General features: G+C 42.6%; 2 protein-coding genes across 2 annotated transcripts; one reads left to right on the top strand and one right to left on the bottom strand.

The window, feature by feature from the left end:
• Positions 1-1,726: 1,726 nt before the first annotated feature.
• On the bottom strand, positions 1,727-7,500 carry LOC108930663 (cathepsin D-like). The gene is made up of 9 exons (XM_018746029.2): positions 7,266-7,500; positions 6,636-6,801; positions 5,085-5,208; positions 4,572-4,690; positions 3,985-4,184; positions 3,636-3,758; positions 2,986-3,130; positions 2,691-2,789; positions 1,727-2,484 (listed from the first exon to the last, which is right to left on the bottom strand). The coding sequence occupies exons 1-9, from the start codon at positions 7,331-7,333 to the stop codon at positions 2,320-2,322; spliced, it is 1,209 nt and encodes a 402-aa protein (XP_018601545.2). The 5' UTR covers positions 7,334-7,500; the 3' UTR covers positions 1,727-2,319.
• Positions 7,501-15,900: 8,400 nt separating this feature from the next.
• Positions 15,901-18,855, top strand: atf4a (activating transcription factor 4a). Its single transcript, XM_018746033.2, has 3 exons — positions 15,901-16,076; positions 16,956-17,387; positions 17,580-18,855. Exons 2-3 carry the CDS (start codon positions 17,099-17,101, stop codon positions 18,494-18,496), a joined length of 1,206 nt encoding a protein of 401 aa, XP_018601549.1. The 5' UTR covers positions 15,901-16,076; positions 16,956-17,098; the 3' UTR covers positions 18,497-18,855.
• Positions 18,856-20,669: the final 1,814 nt, after the last annotated feature.

Here is a 20,669-nt window from a genome sequence, read left to right as displayed (position 1 = left end):
AGAAGTTTTAACTCTCCATTCACACTTCTAAGAATATGCAGCGTACCAGTTTCACATCCTTAACTGCTACACCACCTGCAGCTAACTTCCTGAAAATTGTTTGTTGAATGAGTTATGGGGATGAACAACAAAGTCAAAGGAGTGAGTAACTTAGCCGTTCTGTGGCCTTTGAAAAGTAAGTGGTCTGAACGAGGAAAAGCTGATAAACCATAGGAAACCAGGCATATATGTACACAACACATAAAACATTTTTTTTTAGAATCTTCTATAAGACTGTTTACTGACAGTTTCTTAGAAATTCATTCTCTGTATTCATTCTATTAGTTCAATAAATATTGATCTTGAAGTGGTTAGTTTATTGACAAATTTCTTCAAGCAAAATGAGAACAAATCAAATAAGGGCCTCCTCTGCCTCGCAACAACCATGACCATCACCTTTGACATGCTGTACATCTCAGCTATTTAAACACCACAAGCATCATGAGGGAGACTATTCGCACCAGAAACTGTGAAAACATCTCTAAAATAACCGCAGTGAGTCAATGGAGGCAGATATATTCTGGAAAGTGTTTAGCACTGAAGTATCGTGATCACAGGAGCACTGCACATGAAAGAACATGTCTAATCTGGTCTCTGTTCTTAGTTTAATTTACAAATGGAATGCATGTGAGAAATCTGCTTTTGCTTCTGTTGAAAGATCTAAACCCATTGCTAGAGTTCCTCTCTTAGAGGTTTTCCTTTTCTGAGCAATTATATTTATATTTATTCACTTAGCTGACAAGTTTCCTCCAAAGTGACTTACGCTAAACCACCTACAATTATGTAAAAATTTAGCTCTAAACATTTTACTCACCTTATCCCACTGCAGTTTTATTCTCAGTTTAACTCACACACCCTTGTGTACACAGTGTCTTTTTTCTATTGTTTATTTATAGCAAATTGATGAGGCTATGCTGTGTTACAGATGTTCAAAACTTTCCAAAACAAGTGTGGAGTATTTCTGAAACCAAATTACAGCTGCATGAATCAGACCATGAATCATGAATCATAAGTCATGGATAACTGATAACACAATGTAAGAAAAATTCTATTTTATGTAGATTTTTTTTTTAATTTTCCAGTCAGTTTTGTTAGATTAAGCATACTTTTGGCATTAATTCATACTATGTGTCAGTTTTTTAGAAAACTACTCCATATTCTTGAAATTAGCAAATACTGGCAAATTGTGGCACCAAGTTCCAAGCACCAAATATTCCACAAACTTTTAGGATCCGATGCTTTCTAGAATGTTCTGGTGCCTTCTAGAATCTTCAAATGACTTTATAATACCAAACAAAAACTATAACTCTAGAAGAACTAGTGATATTTACCTAATACGTAAACATTAATCATAATCAACACAAACATTAACATAACTAAGAACTTTGAAAAATTTTGTTGCGTTGTGTTATTTAAACTCAAGCTCTGGTTTAAATCTGCTATTACATTGCACTAGCAGCAGAAATTCCATTGACAATCCGTTTAAATCCAATTCTCCAGAAAACCAGCATAATAATCTCTGGCTAAAGTATCCCAAAAACAGGTTTAAAATTTGCTCAACTAAAAAAGGGAACTATGGACTGTGGCCAGGAAGCCATTAGTTTCATTTTCAAGAGAAAGTTTAGGTTACAAAATGGACTTAAAATAATTTAGTCTTGATTTATGAAAAACCTATATAAAAGCCCCATAAAGTGCAATTCATAGCAAAACCAAATATTAGTATCTTAACAAAATGCATTAACAAGCCAGTGGTGTATAGAAGTACAAAAACATATCACCATATCCTAAAACCATAACCTAAACAGTAAACCATATTAACAGGAAACCATGACCTAAACAAAGGTGAAAACAATGGTTTCAGCTGGATTACACAGTTTACTGCTTCTTTGCAATAGCTGAATAGGGTACACAGAAGCTTTGTCTACTCCTCTCTATTTAAACAGCTCGTGTCAGGTCTGCTTTGACATTTAACAGCAAATATTACTGATTGGTGAGTGTATCAGTTGAAGAAAGCTCATCAAAAAAGCTTAATTTTTAAAAATTATATTTTCTTCAGTTAATCTTCATCAGTAAGTACAGTACAAGTTAAAAGTTTGTATAAACTTCCAGGACACTAGAAATGAGGCACCATGTTTTCTCAGCCCTTCTGCAGTAGTTCTCAGAGATGTAGGACACTTGTGGGTTGCTTTCATTTGACTCTTGTGTCCAGTTTGTCTTGGATAGGTATTGCCCCGGTATACTAAAACTTTCTACTGGCACTGCAGTCCTGAAGGACACAGTCTACTTAGGAGTGGGCGCAAAGCCCACACGGTCAGCATCCCTGTCAAAGACAGTGTAGTAGCGCCCAATGAAGACATCTCCCAGGATCCACAGGGGCCCAGCTGGTGGGGGTATATCCATGCCCATCAGTCCTGACAGGCATATGGTCATTCCCAAAATTGTCTCCTGCAAAAGGAAAACTTCCCAGTGTTCTTAATCTGAATTGACTCATGCGACTGATTTCCCAGTGAAACACATGCAAATGACTACATTACAGTGTGCAACCATTCAATGCTAAACAGTGTACAATGTATGCAGCCCCTCAACCTAATAAATCGTTGGATGGAACTCACTGTTACAGGCCAGAAAAAAAAGGATGCAGAAGAAATTACCTTTATAATGTACTCTTCACCAGTCAGATTGAACTGCTTCCCTCCAATAGTGAAGGAGATGACTGGGAGAGATGGGATTTTCTTGCAGTCTATCATATACTAGGAGACAGATGCACAGTCTTCATGAATTTACATGCATGTACAGTTTGCAATAATTACATAAAACAAAGCTCTTTCAGTAAAATCCAAACAATTACCATATTGGCTAAATGTTTGAAAAGCAACACACCAAGCACTTATTACAGCATCACTGTGACAGGCTATGCAAGCACAAAATACATCTCTACCTCCATACCTGTCCCATCAACAGAGGCAAAGCCCCAATTGCTCGCTCTAGAGCTCGAATCTCTTGTACAGGTCCAGCAATCATGGAGGTTCCAGTGTCAACAATTGCTTGGCATCCACCCTTGCACAGAATCAACTGGCTGCCGACAGCAACGCTACAAATGTAGGAAGATAGAACAGCTTATTAACAGTGTGTATGGGTTTCAGTATATAAAACTGGGACATGGTGGCAAGGTGCCACAATGTGAAGTGCTGTTGCTCACACAGGTCCTGAGCTTTGGGTTTGGATGTGGGTTTGAATCTGTTTCAGTCTGTGCTGAGCTCCCATCAACAATACAAAGACATTTATTTCAGGTGAAGTGGTGATACTACATGCCCGTATTGTGTATGTATGTGTGTATAGACTCTAGACCATCATAGTCCTGCACTGAACAAGCAGTTGAAAGCGGATGGATGGATGGTGGATGGATGGATGGATGGATGGATGGATGGATGGATGGATAAATTGAGACACAGGCATAAATGAACCTTTTCTTGCCATATCTAAATGTCATTGAAATACCTTTATATTTTGACATCCGCTTCCCCTGAATAAACAACAAACAATAAAGTCAGCAGGTTTAAAAAAAAAAAAAATCTATCACAAGGTAATCCACTTACCTATCCATTTTGATCTGCCAGTAAGCCTTGCGAGTCACATTGACATAATGCAGCTCTCCCTGGTAGTATTGCTTATCTGTACCTCCCAGAATAAGCTCACCGCCTACATGTGATTTAGGATCCCTAAGAAATAAACATTGGGCAAGTTTTAATATGCCACACTTCTGTTTCCAACAGAATCCTTCATTCATTTAAGAGGATGATACACAGAATGACAAAAATACTCAGAAAAGAGCTTATGCCAATCACAATTAAATCTGGAAACTGAATACCCCATAACCACCAAACCCTCCCAATTCCCAATGCACAGAGGGCCAGAAGGCAGGAAAGACTTTCCATAGGGACCAACCTATTGATGTAGAAGGAAAAGACATTCTGTGGCAGACGTTTTGCTGCCATGATGGTGTCGAAAACTGGAATGACACCATCGACAGAGATTGAGGAGTATGCCATGCCCAGGATTCCGTCAAAGCGGGCCACCGCAAAGGCGATGCCTGGTTCGTTAATAGCTTCAGCAAACCCTTGGCCGGGCACCGCCAAGCCTGCTAACTGGTTCCACAGGAAAATCAACATCAATGTTACATGGCTTGCTTAGCAGATGCTGCTCATACATAGCAACTTGCACAGCTGACAATTCCGTGCTTATATGCTAAGGTTTTCAAAAAGGAATGCCATTTAAATACCCAAAGGTACAAAATTCCTGTTTTTAAGACTTCAGCTGACGATAAATCTAGCTCTTTAAACCCTGGACAACATACACACATGACAATAAACATGGAAACATGATCTGACAATTTCTGCTTTTGTGGCTTGTTTTTGAACAAGATGTGATGGAATATCACTGTGTCACAAGATCTGGAGCTATCACAGCAACAACAGTGGGAAGGGGAACTGAAACCAGAGTTTGGAGTGGGAACTGTAACCCTCTCCACACACCGTAACTGTGTCCTGACTGATGAAACCCGATAGAGAGCCCCTTCCGTACTGAATGGAGAACTCGGTGCCATTCTTCACATAGGAACTGGACTTCTTAGAGTTGTATCGATGGTGGAGCCCTGAACAAGAAAGGGGAAACTCCAATAAATCATGGAATGTTATATGAGTCATGTAAAAGCACAGTTTAGACACCCTTTATGCACACACACACACACACACACACACACACTGGCTGAAGCCACTTGTCCCGAGCGGGGTCATGGCGAACCGGAGAATAACCCGGCAACACAGGGCGTGAGGCTGGAGGGGGAGGGGACACATCCAGGACGGGATGCCAGTCCGTCACAAGGCACCCCAAGAGCAAGACCCGGCCAAGCCCGCTGCGCCATCGCGCCCTCCACACCCTTTATGTACCAATATAAATATAAATAAAAAAAGATTTGCTAAAACATGCAGAGATATATGCAAAACTTGTGCAAAAGCCAGCAAGAACAAGGATGAATACAGACTCACAGCAGGCAATGTTCAGAAAGGAGCATTGGATGGACGGAACCCACAGGTTGGAGGACCCGGTGTCAAAGACCACAGAGAAGTTCTGAGGTGGGGTTCCAATGCCGATGACCCCATAGAACTGCATCTGAAAAAGAAACAACAGTGGGCAATATCAGTGGTTATCTCATTTCATTTGTAAACATGTTCCAAGTAATATCCTTCTTGACAACATCATCTCATTTAATGGGCAATCGCACTCGCAGAAATGTCCTTGGCAAGTGGGAATCATAATATTTAAATTCCTTCTTTAGAATCCTACATCGCTTTGGAGAAATTTATCTACTAAATTAATAAATGTAAATTTAATGTAACATCAGTCAAAATCATGTTATTTAATGGACAACCACACTCCCAGAAATGTTGTTCTTGTAAACACCACCGAGAAATCATCTCATTTAAAGGAGAGCAACCTTATAGAAATGTTTTTCTTAGCAATATCAGTGGAAATCATCCCATTTACAGTCTTTACTCAGCAGTTTGGAGAAAAGAATCTGTTAAATGAATAAACACATACTTCCTGAACCACTTGTCCCATACAGGGTCGTGGGGAACCAGAGCCAAATCCAGCAACTCAGGGCATAAGGCCGGAGGGGGAGGGGACACACCCAGGACGGGACGCCAGTCCATCGCAAGGCACCCCAAGCAGGACTCGAACCCCAGACCTACTGGAGAGCAGGACCCAGTCCCACCCAATGCGCCACTGCGCCACCACACCCCTGTCTATGAATAAAGAAAGTAAATTTAATGTAAGCTCAGTCAACGTTATCTCATTTAATAGCAATCACATTCCCGGAAATGTACGCCTTGCAGCACAGGTGTACATCATCTCATTTAAAGTCTGTTTTTAGTTTTGAGTTGCACATCAGTTTGGGGAAAAGCATCTGCTAAATAAATGTAAATGTAACAGATGGTAGAGGGGGCAGAGAAAACCTCAAGCTGGCTGTGGCACAAGCGAGATGATCCAGTATGGTCGCTACATGCAAGTGCTAACTGATCAGCACTGCCATCCAGCTATCCTGTTTTGTCCTTGGGTTAAGGGACAAAACTTCTAGTCACAGACAACCCAACGTGATAATACCAAAGCAAACTGCCTCATCTTGTCTATATTTGATACATATATCACACACGTTTTCTGAACCGCTCACCCCATACGGGGTCACGGGGAACCGGAGCCTACCCGGCAACACAGGGCGTAAGGCCAGAGGGGAAGGGGACACAACCAGGACAGGATGCCAGTCCGTCGCAAGACACCCCAAGCGGGACTCGAACCCCAGACCCACTGGAGAGCAGGCCCGGTCCAACCTGCTGCACCACCGCTCCCCCATACCTACATCATTTAAATTTAATGTAAGATCACTCAACATCATCTCATTTGTCATCACCTCAACACCATTTGATGGGCAACCACATTCCCAGAAATATCCTTCTTGGCAACAAGGGTGGGCATCATCTCATCCGATGGCCAACCTCACAGCCAGTAAGCACTTTGACTCGCTTGCTCCCTCAACTCACATCCATGAACTTTGACAGGTTCTCCACAGGCAGCCCAGAGGCGGCAGAGGGACTGTGTTTCCTTTCTTTTCCCTCAACCCAGACTTGTGGCTGGAGCTGCTTGGTGGAAGAGACCCCATGGTCCAGGAGCAGCTGGTGCACAGAGTGCATCCGATACAGCGGTATTCTGTAATGAGGCCACAGAAACCCAAAGTATCAGCTAACAATTCAGTTTTACTTTTCATACAAGCTCTCTGAGACGCCTGCGTTCATCATCTACTTCCTGCATCATCTGAGAAGACGCATTCAGATTCATTTTCGAACATTTATCCAAGCTGCAAAACGATCCATCAGTCACAGAAAATGTCAAGTTTGTAAACAGTATAACATTTTTCTTTTAAAAGTCCTTTAAGGTCTTAACCTTTCAAGATGAATGAAATTACTGTTCGGGGGATTTCTTTTTTCTGATGGACGGAAGTAAAAACGCGTTTAAGTAAACGGCTCAAGGAAAGAAAATCATATAAACCGTGTTTTGCCTAAAAAGTGAAAAAAGCAGTTTCAAAATACCCAGGACTTCTGCTAGCAATTTTATGAGCAGGAATGTAAAACATTTAAAACATTTTTACCTTATACCTTTTACCGTTACCTTACCTTATAACAGCATCGCTGGGACTTAAGAGCAACAAAGAAATGAAGACTAAAATGCGTTGCCGGTTCATTTTCAGTGTCGAGAAGATGATCGATCTTTCCGTGTGATTTGCAGCTTGAGCCGCTACAGCGGTACAGTACAGTAATTTGAGGTTCCTGCGGAACGGACTCACAAGAGGCCCACTCTCCCTTTGCTTCCTCCACTTTCGGTTTATGAGCGCAGTAACGGTTCACTTCACTCCACTTGTCTAATTTTATACCTCTCTCATAGCTTCAGCAGGACTTCCCCTTTGTCATACTAGTTAAGTCTTAGAAGTGCACTCATTGTCCCTGGTTCACATTGTTGGAATTTGTTTTCTGTGCTCAGAGCCTGCATGTGTCCAGCCAGATGTCATTTATTTGGTGTTTTATTTAAAACTGTCATCTACGATCCATTTATACTTATTTACTGAACAAACTGAGCTTTAGATACACTATCACACTGATGTTGTAAATAATGTAAATCATGATACACTACTTACAATGGGTCCCTACATCAGTGAAACACACTTTCTCTGTCATTCACACACTATGAATGAACCTGAACAGCATCTCTTTGGACTTGGGGAGGAAACTCACACAGACACAGGGAGAACAAGCAAACTCCACACAGATTGAGTAGGGATTGAACCAACCTCCTCTCACACCACCCAGGCACTGTGAGACAGCAGCATTACTTGCTGTGCCACCTGCTCCAAATTCTACTGGTACAAAAATTACAAGAAAAGTAAAAGCCACAAGATGGACTCTTTTTTTCTTTTTTTTTTTTACTGTAGAAGATTTACAACAGGGCCATCTTTAAAACTGAGCCAGCAAACATTATTTCATGAGTATGGTTCCTTAACCGCTATGACTATCAGTGTGTCTAAGAGGACATTGCTGGAGTAACCAAAGTCTTTGAAAAAAGTGGAAACACCATACCTTCAGAGATGGTTTCTTATGAGATATAGTGCAGTCCAGGGCTGGGCCACCCATATTATCCATTTTGTAGAAAGAACAGTGAAAGAACTGCAGCAGTGAAGCAATCAGAGCTGCTAGACTTTGGCCAGCAGGTGGTGCATTGGTTAGAGCCACTGCACTCAAAAGATCCAGGTTTGAATCCCATATCCTGCTGTGGTAACCCGGAGCAAGGTACTTGGTCTTAATTGCTGCGGTAAACATTTCATAGGTGTGTAAATGGATAAGTCACTGTAAGCTGATTTACAGAATAGTGTCATCTAAATGATTAAAAATTGTATTTTCCTTGAGATGTACGTCGCTTTGGAGAAAAGTGTCTGCTAAATGAATAAGTGTAAATGTAAGAGAATGGTCTGGACAGGCAGAGATCAGGCGATTTGCGTTCAACAAGGGGAATCCAAAGATTTAAGTTGGGGATGAAGCAAAGGTCGGGGAGCCAAAAGAGTTGTCACTGGGGAAAAGGAGAAAGGGGTATGACGGAACCACAGGTAACCGCCGCACAGGGCACAAAGCAAGGTTCCGGGATCGTTTCCGCTCGAGTTGCATCCTTTATACTTGTGTACCTTTATCTCCTGCAGGTGCGGAGGTGGGTCCTATGGCTGCAGCCGTGACAACATTGTTCAGTCCAGCGAACAAAAATCTCAGGTAAATTACATTGAATAATACCATCAAACATGGACAGCTGGTAGCGTAGTAGTGGTTAGAGCTGCTACTGCCTTGGACCCAAAAGTTGCAGATTTGAATCTCACCTCTGGCTGTAGTGTAGGCAAAGTATTTACCCTCAACTGTGCCAGTAAAATTACCTAGCATTATAAACGGTTAAATAATTGTAGGTAGATTAATAAATAAATAGATTAACATTGTGAGTCACTTTGGAGAAAAGCGTCAGCTACATGAATAATGTAAACATTATCAGCTGTGAGTTTTGCCAATGCGATTTCACACTAGACAAGCTATTGTTACATACATTACACACACACACACACACACACTTTCAGAACCGCTTGTCCCATATGGGTCACGGGGAACCGGAGCCTACCCGGTAACACAGGACATAAGGCCGGAGGGGGAGGGGACACACCCAGGACGGGACACCAGTCCATCGCAAGGCACCCCAAGCGGGACTCGAACCCCAGACCCACCGGAGAGCCGGATTGCGGTCCAACCCACTGTACCACCACACCCCTACATACATTACATTTACATTTATTTAATTAAATATACAGCAATAGTTTACCCACATACGTATGTTTAGATGGACTTGTATTCTTGAACTGAATTAAGTGTTTTGCTCAACTTGGACCCATATTTGTGGGTAAATTGATTAAAGGAGCAGAGCATGAGACGGATACGTAATCACGTGTCCTATGTTTCCGCCTTTGTGCTTCTGCTGAACTTCTGTGTAGCTACCAAAAGTCGAAAAGACGTGAACAACTTACAACACAGAGTACAAGGCTGGAGGGGACACACCCAAGACAGGACACCAGTCTGTCATAAGGCACCACAAGTGAGACTTGAACCCCAGACCTGCCAGAGAGCGGAACCCTACCACCCTACCACCCTTTGGTAGATGCTTTTCCCGAAATTAATGTACAACTCAGCAAAAAAAAACAAAAGTAACCCTACAGCAGACAGCGACCTTAGGTTATGTCAAAGTAGATGTCCCTGTCAGCCAAGTCCACTAAAGTGTGTGTGTGTGTGTGTAATAAGTTTCTCACTCTTCATTTGTATTTTTGTAAGTTTTGTTAGACTGGCTTCAGAACACACCAAGCAAAATAACTGGTAAACAACTATGTGTTTGGCACAATTAAAAAGAAATTGGACAGTGAGAACTGCTAGAAGGTCTTCAGTAGAAGACCAGGTCAAAACAGGCAGTTCATAAGTTGTATGACCTGGGCATAAACATGTACTTTATAAAGGAAAGCACCTAGAATTTGAAGAATGTCTCTTAAAGACTTAAAGAATGGCCGAAGAGTTATAGTTGTATTCCAAACATAATTTCAGAGATGCCTCTTCAGGCACAGAAGGAAATGTAAATTTTAGCATTTAAATGTCCATTTTTCCATTTATTCATTTGTTCCTCCATTTGTTCATTCATTATAAACAACCACTTGTCCAGTGCAGGGCCATAGTAGTCTGGAGCCTATCCCAGAAAATCTGTCATATATTTGTATATTTTATAGAGTATTTGTAAATGTGCATGTCTTGCATTGCACAACATTCATAGTTCTACATACAGTAGTGGTTATTGAGTGGGTCAGTATTTAGAGCTAAAATCATTTATTGTTCATAATTTCACACATTTGCAATGAGAAATATTATGGGTAACAAGATCAAAAACCTATATTCAGAAAGTCTGTTTTTTTACATTTTCTTTAAGTTTTTTCAGTGAATAGAAATGTTCGCTGTAATAAAGGAATAAAAGCAGTGATCCTTCTTAATTAGTCATCTTTGATATGTGATTAACTGGTAAAATGTTCTGTCTTCACAGTTAAATGTTGTTTGTTTTCCAAGCCTATGAGACCTTTTCATCCATCTATTCATTATCAGTAACCGCTTCTCCAGTTTGGGGTCACAGTGATCTGGAACCTATCCTGGGAAACACAGGGCACAGAATAAGTTCAAGTTCAAGTTGTTTTTGTCATTCCTCTAAATAGCTTGTATACAGTGGAATGAAATGTCGTTTCTCCGGAGACCATGATGCAACACAGAACAAGAGTACAGGAAAATAAATACATTGATTTACATTTACATTTATTTAGCAGACGCTTTTGTCCAAAGCGACAATACACACAGGACAAAATACACAGGACAAAACAAAAAAGAGCTGTTCTGAAGGCAGTTTGTAGTGTATGGAGCCATGCTGGGTTAGCTATTTGACTGTGCTAGGTGAGCATTGGGAGGGGTGTTGAGTAATCTGACTGCCTCAGGGAAGAAACTTTTGCAGAGTCCGCTGGTGGTGGCACAGATGCTCCTGTACCTTCTGCCAGATGGCAAAAGGGCGAAGAGTCAATGAGAAGGTTGAGAGGGGTCATCAACAATGCTGGTGGCCTTGTGGATGCAGCAGTTGGAGTATGAGGTGTCGATGGGAGGTAGAGAGACTCCGATGATCTTTTCAGCTGTTCTCGGAATTAGTTAGGGACTTGCTGATACATCCTGCATAATATCCGTAGGATCCATCCCTACCTCACAACTGACTCTGCCCAACTACTTGCCCAGGCCATGGTGACATCCCGTCTGGACTACCACCCTACCACCACCCTCCTACCACCCTACCACCTTCCTACTACCGAGCACTGCACGTTATGTAAAGAAAGATTGCAAACCAAAGCAGTAGAGGTCAAACACCTGCTGTAGCGTGGGTCTGACAGCGCAAATGCTCATATGGGAAGAGAGAAGCCAGACTCTTCCCTAACCATAACCAATATATGGCAAGGCTTTGGTATGAGAAACAACCTCCTGAACCAGAGCAGGAAATACAAAAAGTAATGAATTTTATTAAATCATCTGTACCCATTTTCAACTGATGGATTTCAAAATCTGAAAATAAAAATACAAATTGTAATTACATACCTATCAGACCTAACACTCCCTCAAAAATAAAAGGCATTTAGGTTCATTGCTAATGTCCTTCCAACAACCATATCACCATACACAACTGTTACTGAAGTAAGCCAGCATTTTTATTAAGGCAGTAAAACAAAGCTAAGCTTACAATTGTTTTCCCTACTTTTAATGACATATGAAACCTGGGAAACACTATGCAAATTAATACAAAATACTGCATATCATTTTGTTATTTAAAATTCACAAAACTTTTTTTGCTCAGACTTACCTTTGTCCACAGTATCATCTATCACAAGGACAGTGGTGACCACAAACATTGGACACTGTGTCTTTAGGGTCATCCTCTGTGATAAGTCGATGTTGCAACAAGTCTGGAGTGAAAAACAGTGAGAGCTGAACAGGAAAGAGTTTATTCTTTGTATTGTTATAGAGAAAACTTTATCATGTGAAATTAATTATGAATGCCATATGAATTTAAAAAAAATAATTATTAACCTAATATTTTGTACAGGATAATGGTTAAGAATTGTGGATTTTGCATATAATAAGGACTGCTGGATAGAGCTTCAAAAGGGGCTTCCTGCAAAATACTTAACCTAAATTGCTCCATTGAAACATCAAGCTATGGAAAATTACTTTGCAACAATTTTTTCATGAGGCAAGTATCAGTGGTTAGCAGATATTTAACTTTGTGTGAAAATATCTGCACCTGCCACACACCAGGAACTATGCTGTGCATGAAGCTGAGATTCCAACGGCCACATTCCTCTTTTAGTGTTTCCACATAAGCCATTAGACGTCAAGATCTGAAAATCCACATGATTAGTAAACCTGCCAGATCACTAAACCTGCAGGGCCAACCTGTCTGACCTGACCTACCTTTTCTTTTACAGATGATTAACTACCTTCCTTCCATGCAGAAGTTGTAGATTAGTAAGAAGTCAGCCACAAAGATATGGAACATATTAACTATAAAAGTGATATAAAACTAAACTAGTTCAATCCTAACTGATTCTACACGTGTTCACTGTAGAAATTAATATAATAGTCATAGTTACTGATGTGGGGGGGCGCAGTAGCGCAGTGGGTTGGACCGCGTCCTGCTCTCCAGTGAGTTTGGGGTTCGAGTCCCACTTGGGGTGTCTTGCGGCGGACTGGCGTCCCGTCCTGGGTGTGTCCCCTCCCCCTCCGGCCTTACGCCCTATGTTACCGGGTAGGCTCCGGTTCCCTGTGACCCCATATGGGACAAGCGGTTCAGAAAATGTGTGTGTGTGTGTGTGTGTGTGTGTGTGTGTGTGTGTGAGTTACTGATGTTACATAGCAATATGACAAAAGAGCAGTCCACTGTGTATAAACACACACACATTTTCTGAACCGCTTGTCCCATACAGGGTCATGGGGAACCGGAGCCTAACCCGGCAACTCAGGGCGTAAGGCTGGAGGGGGGAGGAGACACACCCAGGACGGGACGCCAGTCCATCGTAAGGCAAGCCAAGTGGGACTCAAACCCCAGACCCACCGGAGAGCAGGACCCGGTCCAACCCACTGCGCCACTGCGCCTCCTGTGTATAAACAGTAAGGTGAAAATGTTAAAAATTTAAAATGACCCATAGCGTGAAATAGTTAATGAGTGTGTGTGATTGCCCTGTGGTGGAATGGAGTCCAGTCCAGGGTGTACCCTGCTTTAGCTCTAGACCACCACGATGGACAAGCAGTTATTGACAATAGATGGATGGAATGGGGAAAAAACAAGATGGAATACAGCTGGGAATATTGTGCAATGCCTGACATAATTGCACTTTACGTTTGTTTATTTAGCAGATGCTTTTCTCCAAAGTGACTTACAATGGATACTTTGTAGTGTTATCAGCCCACACCTTATTCACCAAGGTGACTTACACTGCTAGATACATTACTTACAATGGGTCACTCATCCATACATCACTGGAACACACTCTCCCTGTCACTCACACACTATGGGTGAACCTGAACAGAATGTCTTTGTGGTGTGGGAGAAAATCAGAGCACCCAAAGTAAACCCACACAGGGAGAACATTCAAACTCCACACAGACTGAGTGGGGATTGAGCCCATGCCCTCTCACAGCACCCAAGCGCTGAGACAGCAGCGCTACTCACTGTGCCACCATGCTGCCTGACTGAAAACTGACATTTTATTTCACACATCTTTATATACAGAATATATTATTTAATTTCAGCTAGTATTGACTGGATGATTGATTGTCTGTATGTAGGAATGTTGGATATAATACTGAAAACCTGAGATGTACTGTCTCACTTTAAACATATTGTGGAAACATTCCCAAGACGCTTAAACTGAAAAGTCAGCGACTGTATAAAATATAACCTGTGAATAACATTCTCAATAATTTCTGCAAGAAAGTAATCATATATAAAAAAGTTTGACGGGGGCGTGGTGGCGTGGCAGGCTTGACTGGGTCCCTCCTCTGGCGGGTCTGGGATTCGATTCCAGTTTGAGGGGCCTTGCGATGGATTGGCGTCCCATCCTGGGTGTGTCCCCTCCCCCTCCAGCCTCCCACCCTGTGTTGTTGGGTTAGGTTCTGGGTCGCCACAACCCCGCTTTAGACAAGTGGTTTCAGACAGTGTGTGTAAATAAGTTTGAAAAAATACTCTCTAATGCTGCTCATTTTTTGTTCCATTTTCTTGTTCGATACGGTCAGTAACAAGTATATTTTCTCTTTTTAATTTATTCAGGTTATGGACATTCAGTCAACTGGCCTAATAATCCTCTAAAAAAATGGTTTTGGCTGTGTAAATACAGATTTTACTGTCAAAAAAAAGATTTTTGTGTCATGAAAATGAATGCTTTTCATGAATGGTGTGTATTTATGCAGACATTTTGAATACCTAAAGGCCTTTTATCCAAACAATTTTTCAGCAAAATATTAATGCTACTTTCACACCTTAATGCGTATTGCTTCAAAGTAATGCAGCCTAATGTAAATAATATTCTTTATTTAAAGAAAAATATAGCTGCAGGCTAATTTTGTCTGAAAGTTTCTGTAAATTTCCCCTGAACATCTCCCCTTATGAGCAACAGTTGAAAAGAAAAAAAGAGGGAGATGTATATTTTAAGCAGACCTAAAGTAAAGCATGCACAGCACCCCGGCACAAAAGAGGCAATGTTTTAAACTCCTTTGGAAATATATTAATATTTCAGACATTTTGAGCACCGGAAAATCTATAGGTTACACTGTAGAACATTACACACACTGGCTGAAGTCACTTGTCCCGGCAAATCGGAGCCCTACCTGGCAACAGAGGGTGCAAGTCTGGAGGGGGAGGGACACACCCAGGGTGGGACACCAGTACATCACAAGGCACCCGAAGTGGGACTCAAACCACAGACCCACCAGACACCAGAACCCATCCAAGCCCACTGCGCCACCACACCCCCTTGTAGCACATTATCTGCCTTCAATTGTTTTGATTGTAAATAATTATTTAAAATCTTTGATCTGGAACTTTTAGGCCAGAGGATCTTAAAGCATGTTAATGGATATTCCAAAACACAGAGGGGCGTAAGTGAAAACATGACATCTGAAGCACCTCTTTCAAATGAATATTCAAACAGATGTACTTCTAACACTCATCTTCGTATTTTTAACCAATTATACGTAGATGTAATTTAATTACAAATTACTGGTAACTGAAAACAGATTTCTTTATGAAAATTTCGATGCCACACATGTCACATGGCACCAAAATATTTACACCTCCAGTGGCTCCACCCACTCACCGACCTACCTAAATATAATTAATGGTTCAGACTACACAACATACACACACCAATGACAAAACACATCAGGCAGTATTTAATAATTTCCGAAAACTGTGCAGAAAGCGATCGTTGAAAATCTTTCTATTTGGATATTTAACGCCAACTGGCAAGCGTGAATAAAATAGTCCTGTTTACGTCACCCTTGCCGAAAGGCGCTCTGCCAAGAGCTTCGCGGATTGATAAAGAGCAACGCTCGGTGATGCGGAGAGTTACATGGCTGCGGTGCGCCTCTATAAATGTCTATGTGACTCACCGCTCCGGGATTTCCGTTTTCGTCAGCGCGAAAGAATACAGAAGTTTGTGCCACTGGTCGTACTTGAGCGGTTCCGCTCTCCGCGCAAAATGGCAGAGTAAAGGCTTGCGATAAAGCAGCTGCAAACGCAACAGTGCAGCGGTGCCGTGCACTGTCTTACATATTTCGCAAAATGGCGTAAGTAGATGTTATGTTTTTACTAATTCTTTGATTTGAGACCGAGTTAGAATGGGAGCTTTATATTGTGTGTCAGATTACCGAATCAAATGCTGTCAGTCAGTGTCAGATCAGATGAGATGAATACTATGATTGGTTTGATTTCTGTTATTATTTTCGTGGAAAAATGCCTTGTATCTCCATAAAAATGTTAATCACTGCTTTGCCAGTACTGTAGGCATGTGTGTAATGTTTTATTGTGGCAACGTGGCCCCACCAAAATGGCGGTCATCTGCTCTTCCAGTACAAGGGCGTAGCGGCAGATTGTAAATAAAATGGCGGGGGAGGAACTCCTCGCGGGTTTGTGTAGTGCACGTCACTAGTGACGACACAGGCGCTTACCTTGCCCATAGTTGGAAGAACTCGTGCTAGCCTAGAGCGCACGCCCGTATGTGGCAGTTCCGCTTAGGACATATGGCGTGCTTTTTAAGCTCTAAGTAGTGTAAATTTGCATAGGTCAAAAATAGAATGCTTCCCTTGCACCTTTTGTATAGGCAGACTCACTATTGGTTTTTGTATCTGAGCTTAAGTTAATTTTACCATCATAAAAGGCACCACTTATATTTTTTCACTTATGTTGTGTATATAATATACTCAAAATAATTTGTCCATATGAACTACAACCCAGTTCCTAGATTTAACCCAATGAAGTATGTGAATGTATAATTGTTTATTCATTCATCCATTATTGTAATTATGAACTTTATATTTGTTCATCATTATAGTACTTGGTATTACTTATGATTTTTTTAAATGCTTTGATGTATGATTAATTCTGGACTGCAGTTTCCAGGGTCTGGAGCCTAATGTTGACCTGTCACTTTTGTCCCCTTCTACCAGGTCCCTCAAGGCAACCCTCTTCCCTGCTGCAGTCGACAGCATAGCAGAATCGTTCGACTTGCTATCATCAGCAGACTCCCCTTTTCCCTTCCAAACTTTGTTACTGCACCTCAGTGTCTCACTGACCCCTGTAATTGGCAGCTATGTCCCTGAGTTTGCAACTGGGTTCGGAGAACATGGTGGGCCTTCTCTTGGGGTCCCCATTTCTGACGGCTGACCCCTTGGACCCCCTGCTGGACAAAGATGAAGAGAGGTCTTTCTCAGAGGGGTCCACTTCTCCCCTCTCTTTCTCCTCTTATGCTGATTCCACTTCTACACTCCCATCTCTCTCCCCTCCCTCTTCACCACCCTGCCTACTTGACTCAAAGCCAGTGAATGACCTTCTGCCTCTGTCATGGCTGGATGCTCCTCTGAGTACAGATGGTGGCCAAGGTGAGTCCCTCAGTCTGACACCCACTGCTTGATTATTAAATACTGTTGCAACTGGACTGCAGAATATGAGCTTTTTAGCTAATTAGTTTTTTTAATACCCTGGTAACTAGATCATGTTAATACAATGATTAAGGGTATTTTAATGTTTGGGATAAACTGCCAGAAACATAACTTTGCCTTTTTGCCTTGTAGAGGATGCATTTTCCAGCATGGATTGGATGGCGGAGAAGATTGACCTGAGCGAGTTTGACCTGGAGTCCTTCTTTGGCTCCTGTGAGTCAGATGACTCCCCCAGCTCTCCAGAGGATCTCATCACTTCCCTGGAATCTGACATGGGCTTGGACCCTCTGCAGTTCCCCACCCCTGCAGCCCAAGTTCCCAGTGAAGAGCTGGACCTCATGCTCCCAGGGCTCTCCCATTTGTCCAATGAGCATGAGGTGGATGTCAAGTCTGAACCACCTTCCCCAGTCCCATCTCCCACATCCTCTCCTGGCCCTTCTTTCTCCACTACTTTCACACTAGAGCTTGGCAGTGAGGTGGAGGTCTTGGAAGGTGGGAAATCGGCACCTGCCGAGAGTGTGCCTGGCCCTCAGATTGTTCTGTCCTTTCCAGGTTCCCAGATCTTCCTTCTTGTTTCCCCCAAGGAAGAAGCAGACACAGTACCAGCTGTTGTTCCATCCAGTTTTGATGACCAGTTGGATAGTGACAGCAGCCTGAGCTCTGATCCTCCTTCCCCAGGAAGGCAGTTTTGCTCAACCCCACCCCCCGTAGCATCCAGCTGCACTAGGACCAAGCCATACTCCCATTCGGTGCCAGTGCAGGAATCGATGACAAGTAAACTTAAGTCAGCCTCCAGCAAATCCAGAGGGATGGAGAAGAAGTTGAAGAAGATGGAGCAGAACAAGACTGCTGCCACTCGTTACCGTCAGAAGAAGAGGGCAGAGCAAGAGATTCTGAATGTCGAGTACAGAGAGCTGGAGAAGAGGAACAGAGAGCTCATTGAGAAGGCAGACTCCATCAGCAAGGAGATCCAGTACCTGAAAGATCTCATGGAGGAAGTGCAAGCTGCAAAAAGCAAGCGGAGCAAACCTAGGAGTGTGGCCTTTTAAAAAAAGGATCAGCATTCTGTAAGAGCAGTTGGCATGTTTCACCCTATCACTTTGGTGTAAGCTGGTTAGTTTCAACCCTAAATGTCTGCATTGGTGTCTAGTCTCATTATGTATGCTTATCTAAATGTGGGGTTAAGCTGCAGGCTCACCATATTAACTTAATTTAAAATAATACATTAGCCTGTTTCATATCACTTTACTTGTCAGTATCTGATTTCACTTCTGTTTGACCATAAGTCCAGTATGGGGTCATTTCATTTTCCATTATTCATTGTACATAGTCTCTTGCTTGTGATTAATACCGAAACATCTTGCATCTGTAGTGCAAATTGTGCTGCTGCTTGTAAAAATGCTTTGTTTTTCTAATAAAGCTCTGCTAAAACAGTATTTGTTTTCTGCTTACGTTCAATGTATAGTAAGTTATCACAGTTACATGCATGAAGAGCCCTTAAAGGTGGGGGGGAATATACCCCTAGATTAGAATACTGAAGGATGTATGTGGGGTGGGGGGGGAGGGATTTACATTTATTTGGCAGATGCTTTTCTTCAGATTGACATCTTGGAGAAATACAATTTGTACATTACGTTACACAGTTGCTGCTGTGATTAAACTTAGTTTCTACCTCATGCATTGATGTTTGTTGCATGAGTAAGTGAATAAAACTTGAATGATTCCTGATCATCTTCCTTTTTCTAAGGTACACAAGCATTTATGTACAATGCAGGTATGGTGGCTGTGTAAAGGCTGATCTGGGCATGATCATGAAGTTATAGTGCATGAACATTTACACCATGTATGAACTTGAACATCGATGAAGAGGTGTTTTCAAACCCTTAAATGTGGACATAGTTTTAGCAGTTCTGAGTGAGAGGGGAAGGTCATTCCACCACAATGGGAGTTGGAATGGAGAACTTCTGTGCTTTACCTTTGGTGTGTGGGACCGCCAAGTGGACAAAAGTAGATGAGCGAAGGGGTCTGGTTGGGATGTAGCAGTTTATCAAGTCTTGTGAATAGCTGGGAGCAGTTCTATTGATGCAGTTGTAGACAACCAGGGTCTTGAATTTGATTAGGGCAGCTATAGGAAGCCAATGCAGAGAAACGAGTAGAAGGGCGCTTTGGCAAGTCACAACTGCAGAGGTTTGACGGCAGTAACAGGAAGGCCACACAGGACAGAGTTGCAGTAGCCCAGACAGGATGTCACCATGGCCTGGACAAGTAGTTGGGCAGAGTCAGTTGTGAGGTTAGGATGGATCAGCAGGTCCAGGTTGTGGCTTCAATGCGCTGAGAGAAAGACTTGAATCTATCATCGCTCTCAGACTCTTAGCCAAGGAGGTAGGCAAAATGACTGAGCTGTCCAGTTTGATCGATTGTGACAGGAGGACAGGCCAGCTGGGAGGTGAAGAATCTCTGTTTTGGAGCGATTGAGAGGAGTTGATGATCTTAGCGATGAAGGTGGAGAGTTGCAGGGAGATGTTCTGTAGGAGTGACGATGGGATTGCAGGGAGGTCCAGCACGAACCGGGCAGGGTGATGCTGAGAACTTGTCCGTGACTGCATTGACTTTGTCTCTGAAAAACAAAGCAAAGTCATCAGCAGTGAGAGAAAAAGGAGGAGGGGGCGGCGGAGGAGACACAAGGGATGAGAAGGTGGCAAAGAGTCTTGTGTGTTTTTTTTTGTTGCAGACTGTAGTAGAAGGTAGTTTTAGCTGAAGAGACAGCAGAGTGAAAAGTAGCTAAGAGTTGTTTGTAGGCATCCAGGTCCGAACGAGTCTTGGATTTTTGCCATCTTCGCTCTGCGGCCTGGAGTTTGGTCCTGTTAGCATGTAACGTATCAGTCAGCGATGGGGTGGTACTGGGGTGTGCTGGACTGGAAGAGAGTGGACAGAGAGAGTCAAGGGAGGAAGATGTTAGTTGCATCGTGTAACACGCCCAGGCGGGCAGGGAGGAGGGCGGAGTCCGGAGTAAGCCAGCCGGAGCTGGGGCTAATTGCAACCTCTATCCCCCCCCCCCCCCCGGACCCGTCAGGGAGAAGAAGAGAGAGACGAGGGAGAAAGAGAGAGAGAAAGAGAGCGACCTAAGGCAGCCACAACCCCAGTCCCGACCATGACCCTGAAGCACCACCCTGCTCTATCAGTTCCTGGTTCCCCTCTTTCCCGCACTGTTACCTTCCCCAT

Source organism: Scleropages formosus, chromosome 20 (assembly GCF_900964775.1).
Source record: "Scleropages formosus chromosome 20, fSclFor1.1, whole genome shotgun sequence".
NCBI lineage: Eukaryota > Metazoa > Chordata > Actinopteri > Osteoglossiformes > Osteoglossidae > Scleropages > Scleropages formosus.
The sequence above is the reverse complement of the archived record's forward strand: the minus strand, read 5'-3'. Positions and strand labels throughout refer to the sequence as shown.

Excerpts from the sequence above, each read along its gene's own strand:
- LOC108930663 (XM_018746029.2), bottom strand. The coding sequence starts at position 7,333 with ATGAACCGGCAACGCATTTTAGTCTTCATTTCTTTGTTGCTCTTAAGT. Across the intron at positions 5,209-6,635 it reads ACCTGTCAAAGTTCATGGAT|ATGCAGTTCTATGGGGTCAT; the intron begins GTGAGTTGAGGG and ends TTTCTTTTTCAG. Across the intron at positions 2,485-2,690 it reads GTGAAGAGTACATTATAAAG|GAGACAATTTTGGGAATGAC; the intron begins GTAATTTCTTCT and ends TTCCTTTTGCAG.
- atf4a (XM_018746033.2), top strand. The coding sequence starts at position 17,099 with ATGTCCCTGAGTTTGCAACTGGGTTCGGAGAACATGGTGGGCCTTCTC. Across the intron at positions 17,388-17,579 it reads GAGTACAGATGGTGGCCAAG|AGGATGCATTTTCCAGCATG; the intron begins GTGAGTCCCTCA and ends TTTGCCTTGTAG.